Raw genomic sequence first — 5,992 nt, 5'->3', positions numbered from 1 at the left:
CAAATGAAATCAGGGAGCTGAAAATAGAGAAAGTTAGAATATTAAATCCATTATTCAGCTTGATTCTTGAAAATTAAGCAGAAACAATTGACGATAGTTGGATGCCGCATGGCCCCATGGGAGCAATGCTAATGCGTACGAGAAAGGATAGCCGTTGAAACCGGACGATTAAAGACGTCGCTTCAAGAGATATATGATCATCGAAGAATGCAGATCACATGGCCTATTAAAATCAGTGATTCGGACAAGACAAAACATAAATGAACTCAATATCATAAACAACGACCAAAACCAAAAAGAAAAAAATTATATTTACATCAGAAATTAATTAATTTTTGCTACTTTCAAGAAGAAAAGAAGTTTCAGAACTTAAATTTGAACATCCATTGAAATCTTCGAAGCTCGAATTCTTTTTCTTCTTTCCCTCTACAGAATCCATATACAAACTCTTGGACGTGTTATTTACAGGTACATTTTCACTTCGGTAAAATAACAGTTCCAGGTTAAGGCATTAAATCACGGAGTCCAAATACGTATTCTCACGTCTCCTGTTGAACTCTAATAAGCTACCGTAGGTTCGATCAGAAACACCAATAAAAAGAGACTCAGCATCAGGGCTGAAGGATATGCCCGCTATTTCTCCAAACATATCAATCTCTTGGCCTTCAACGTAGCCAGATTGGGTATCAAAGATATGGACGAAGTCTGCTGGCTCAGCCATAGCCATAAATCTACCATCCGATGTGAATTTTACAGCTCTTATAGCTCCCATCCTTCCTTTTAGAACAGCCATGGACTCCGACATTTTCCTCACATCCCATAGCCTACAGGTTGTATCTTGGTTTCCTGTGGCCAGGATATGCCCATTTGGGTGCCATGCCGAGCTGAATGAATAGTCTAGGTGCCCTTGAAGGCATCCGATACCCTGTTCAAAGCCTACCATTTAGCATTCGACTATTTCTATTGCCTCTCTACTTCACTTGTACAATAAATATAAATATCCAGTGAAAAGGCACGAAGTACTCACTCGGCCAGAATTTGCATCAGTGATCAAGCAATCTGGACTGTCCCCAAGAACAGCAAGCATCTTACCATCTGGACTTACGGATGTGTTCTGTGAGAGACTGGTGTTAGGGGAACCATCGAATTATAGAAACAGTAACGAAGAAAAACCGACTGGATGCCACTTACATTTACAGACCAGTCAAATGAGAAACAACCAAGGGAAGAAAAAATCTCGGCGTCGTAAATCCTAATTTTGCAATCATTATTCGCCGCCATGATCCTTACTCCACCACTGCAAAAAACAGATGATCATTAACTGTGTTATTAATCTTTTTGTATGCTAGTCTACACTGGTTTACTCAGCCAATTTTCCACATTGATTATGATGCTTACACTGAATCTCGATAAATATCCACAGCATTGGTGATGGCATTCTCATTTGCTGTAATCTTTGTGCAGAATGCAACCTCTGGATGATTTAGGAACTAAACGAAGCATAAGGAAGACAAAAATCAGATGTTCGGAACCACAAGGAAACTGAATAGGAAGTTATCAAGTGTGCTATATATATGTTTTAACTCCCAACTTGCACACCTTGCAAATAAGTTCCCCTTGAAAACCACCAGCAACAACCAGATTCTCTTTAACCGCCATGGTGCTTATCTGAACTCTGGAAAGTGATTGAGACATCAGTCCAGGGAGTTTCTGCACAAGCCATCAAAACAATGATTAATATGCGCATTCAATGATCTGGAAAGGATGTTTTCAAGTGCCAGGTGTTAGCATCACATTTTCCAACGAAAGCACTACATACCAAAGTGGGAACAACTGGTTTAGCTACATTTAGTATTTCTTTGCTCCTTCGAAGCAATGAAGACCAGTGCAATACTGAATAGTTCTGCATTAAGTATACATCATGTTTTGAAGTTGCCCATAACAAATTTCTCAGCTGCACAGATTGAAAAACAGAAGTTGGAGGCATCAGTGACTGCAGTAGGATGTTTAGGAGTAAAATCACCAAACTGATGATAACAAAATGATTAAGAATTAATCGATCAAAAAGATTCTCTGGTGTGTTTGTTTCAACTTTCAACAAACTCCAGAAATCAAAATATTTGACTAACTTGTCAGCTGGGACACTCTAGAAGCCTAAAGTGTCATCGCCTCTGAGACAAATTGACATCCATCGACTTTAGAAGCCTAAAATGTCCGAAACTTTGTAAATAATTGACTTCACTGAACCTCACATATGGACAAGGACAAGACAACCATGAATAGGTAAATAAACAGTTCACCAAATTCCACACAGCAGGTGAAAATAAACTACTTTGGTGAAACCGAGTGCTCGTATAAGAAACAACAAAATATTATAGCTATCATGGACACAGAAAAGCCGAATAAAAGAATGGACAATGGACAACTTAGAAAGAAAAAGTCTGCAAAATAAGGTAAATTAAAGAGCACAACGATGCTTTTAGGCCTTGCAAAGAAACTACGGACTCAGCCACCACCAGACAATCTTGAAACAGAAACAGGGAGCCATTGGCATACAAATGCATAGGTTATGTATGATAAGTGAGGCGAGGACCCACTTGGCAGATGCTGCCTCCCTTCCACCCCACCCCAGGAGTCTGACCCTTGTTCCAGAGTACAACACATGCAATTTTACAGCCATATGAGATGACCTTTGCAGGATGCAAGATTTAAGACTAGCGATATATATAATCTCGTTGTGAGAAATAAAAAGGCAAGACGACCTAAATAAATCTTTGATTAACATGTGGTGAGTGAAAAATCAGTCTCTAGAACTGAGAAACTGAAATACTGTATAATAATATAATCATGTATCAAATGATTAAAAACCACATGTTGAATCAAAGAAAGGATAAGACTCCCAACTAAAACTGAGGCCATGCATGGGCTAATTCAACAAAAATTATAGTTAACATATGCGAATAGGATGTTCGACTTTTTGTTCCCCAAAAGATAACGTAGAACAATAATAATCTCCAAGAAATTAGATCAGCCGTTCACCATGACACTTCTGACCCTTATGTTATCAGACAACAAAGGCCAAACAAAATAAACTTCAACCTAAGAAGACTCGACACAAAAACTATCCAAGTTGAAACATCATACAGAAAATGCATTTGAAATGCGTCATTAAGTGCATAAAGAGAGGAATTAACTATTTCAATGACAAACCCCTAAGAGTAGGGCATATATTATATTTAACTAAAGAAATTTTCATACGGCCTCTTATGCCTTAAATGCTCAGATGGCTTCCTGTCATACCATTTAAAGGTTGCGCCAGCTGCTCAGTTATAACTCCCACCTGCTTTACATGCTGAAATAAAGTGAAATAGCAGTCCTAAATGGCAAAGAGAGGTTAACTTCATATATCATGGTTAATAGCCAATAAAGCAACGCATCTATAACTTCGTCATAGAAAGTTCGAAACAAAATATAAGGATACACAATCAACAGACACATTGCATCTACAGGGAAAAACAAAACGATTCTGGAAAAAAAAAAAGAGGCAAGGACGGCATAACTCTAGAAGTTGACTGTACAGTAATCATAATTGATCCACAAAATTAGGTCGGTCACTTGGGAGAAGCAATAGCAAAACAGTGATAAGTGCTAAAAGAAACAGTACATACCACAAGCATAAAGCAAATCTGTAATCCAATAACTTAAACACCCACAACTAACAAAAGACTAGTTCTATTGCGCTTAAATCCATGATAGAGGAGGACCATTTAAGGTGCAATATGACCAATATTGCCTGTGGGGGCAATTGTTTGCACCTTGAACAGATTACTGTTTCTTTAACCGGAGACAGAATTATATATTTAAAAGAAACGACTTCCGGACAAAGTGCATTAAGATTAGACCTATTTTAAATCACTACGAAACCCATCCGCTTCACTAAATTTAATTATCAATACTTTTAACCCTAGAGGCCCAACAAATGAAAATCAACCACGGCAGACTCTACTTCTTTTTCCCAATCTGACCATGCTCGGTGGATAAAAGCCCCACCGAATTCGAAAATAGGAAGAAAAGAAAAAGATAATTATTTTAGAAAAAAAATACAAAGGCGGTCAAGGGACAGCGTAGTCCACACCTTAACAAGATATTAAAACAGATCCAAACTAAACAGCCTTAAATACGAACAGCTAAAACTGAAATAACTATCCAGTATGATAAGAAGAATAAACAAACACTATGAATAAGAATCTCAACCTGGAAATGCACAATTGTTGACTTGACCAGCCTCGTATTGAACTGAAAGTGATAGAAACCATGTCCCATCTCTACTTGCAAGCATTCCTGTTTAACAAAAAAGGGCAAGAAAACCAACTGATTTTAGAGAAGAAAACCAACTGTTTTTTTATAAAAAATAAAAAATAAAAAGTAGAATATAGTTTATCTAGGTGGATGATATCTAAAAGTTTATTCTTCAATCATGAAAGCTCAATTTCTGAAAGGGGATAAAGGAGAGTAGCCCGGTGCGCTTGTGAAAAAGTGAATGAATAGTATCTCTCCAAATTTTATATTATTTAAAAATCAGGAAAGTAATTTAGGAATTACATGAGAGAGCTAATTTACGAATCAAACGCAACTTGCCAAACATAATCGACATATCCCATTTTCAATTTGTTTAGTTGCAAAAGGACGCGAGAAGAGCAATTCTCTCAAAAAGGTATGATAACGACAGAGCCACTGACCTTTTCGAGGTCTTCGCGAGGGCGTGAGAGGTTCTCATAGTTTTTATACTGTTTCAAACGTGTCTCACGGCACTTTTCCCTTGTAAAATGAAGCCTCTCCCAAGATATGCCTTGTATATCTTTCCCATTTCTAGCTTCCAATGCAGACGTATCAGTTCTTGACTTGCTCTGCTGAAGTCAAACGTCATTTTCAGTCATTGTTTTTTCCTCTAACCAAAGCTAACGTGAAGAGGAAAAGAGGTGGAAAGGCACAGACAATATACCGTCTCAAAATCATCTTCGAAATCAGAGTCCAGAGACTCTACGTCGCTACTCCTCTGCGTTTCGCCATCACCAAAAGAGGAGTCGTCATCGAAATTAGCCACATCGTAATAGTCATCAACAAGGTAATCAAGGAAGTCGTTTCCCAAATTTTCCATGGATCTGCCAAATGAGAAACATACTTTTAAGTTTAACCAGCGAACAAACAGAATCTCAAACAGCCTCTGAACCAAAAAAAAAAAAAAAAAAAAAAAAACGATAAAAGAAGAGTATATCCAAACTCATACAAAATTCATCACTACGCTCCAAGAAAAGATATCTCATACACATTATAACTAAAAAATAGCATGCGTCCATTCTTTCAAGTTTCATCGATGATCACAAAACCGACCTCGCAGAAGCGAAGAGCACAGTAGAAAAAACTGAATATAAAATACATGAAAGAGAACAACAATACCTATGAGTGTTGAGAAACCAGGTAGAGAATTCAAATCGCAGTGACGAAAGATCAAATGGAGAAGCTGACTGAGAATGCGTTCTGGTTAAAAGAAAAGAGGAGATAGAATAACGAGATTCGAAGAGTTGAAAGAATTTCCGATTTACGACGAATTGAATCGGAGAGAGAGGAAAGATAAAGGAAGAAGATGATTACAGAGAAACGTCTAGAGAACTTCGGATGAAAAGAGCGAGGGAAAGGCGAGACTGAAGGCAGTTATATATAATGAATAAAAGCAAAATGGATATATGAATCGGATTCGAGGTCAATGGGCCGGGTCGGGAGCAAAGTGGGACCCGACCAACCGCCCATTTTACCGGTACGGGCGTGTCAATTGATAGTTAGGCCCCACACGGGTACTATTCGCACGCTCGGTGTCTTGGTACACGTGTTAGTGAAAAACGAAGGCAGGTTATTATTCAATTGAAATAACTTATAAGAGCCCTTGTCCAAAGTTGATGATGCGTCACGTGGTCAAATAGGAATCCGGAGAATT

At 38.1% G+C, this 5,992-nt stretch overlaps 1 protein-coding gene across 5 annotated transcripts; it reads right to left on the bottom strand.

The window, feature by feature from the left end:
• Positions 1-360: 360 nt before the first annotated feature.
• LOC120085834 (putative WD repeat-containing protein C2A9.03) lies at positions 361-5,714 on the bottom strand. 5 transcript variants are annotated; one of them, XM_090317798.1, is made up of 11 exons: positions 5,458-5,687; positions 5,003-5,162; positions 4,740-4,910; positions 4,255-4,341; positions 3,301-3,376; positions 1,820-1,954; positions 1,600-1,710; positions 1,399-1,490; positions 1,192-1,297; positions 1,028-1,114; positions 361-925 (listed from the first exon to the last, which is right to left on the bottom strand). In XM_090317798.1, the coding sequence occupies exons 5-11, from the start codon at positions 3,301-3,303 to the stop codon at positions 512-514; spliced, it is 948 nt and encodes a 315-aa protein (XP_090173924.1). In that variant the 5' UTR covers positions 3,304-3,376; positions 4,255-4,341; positions 4,740-4,910; positions 5,003-5,162; positions 5,458-5,687; the 3' UTR covers positions 361-511. The 5 variants fall into 5 exon arrangements, with proteins under 5 accessions (XP_090173924.1, XP_090173925.1, XP_090173923.1 ...); XM_090317799.1 differs by having other exon boundaries at positions 3,301-3,352; XM_090317797.1 differs by having other exon boundaries at positions 4,740-4,907.
• Between the last annotated feature and the right edge of the window lie 278 nt (positions 5,715-5,992).

The sequence above is a fragment of the Benincasa hispida genome, chromosome 9 (assembly GCF_027475165.1).
Source record: "Benincasa hispida cultivar pf3 chromosome 9, pf3_genome.v1.1, whole genome shotgun sequence".
Lineage (NCBI taxonomy): Eukaryota > Viridiplantae > Streptophyta > Magnoliopsida > Cucurbitales > Cucurbitaceae > Benincasa > Benincasa hispida.
This window is presented reverse-complemented; position numbering and strand designations above follow the sequence as displayed.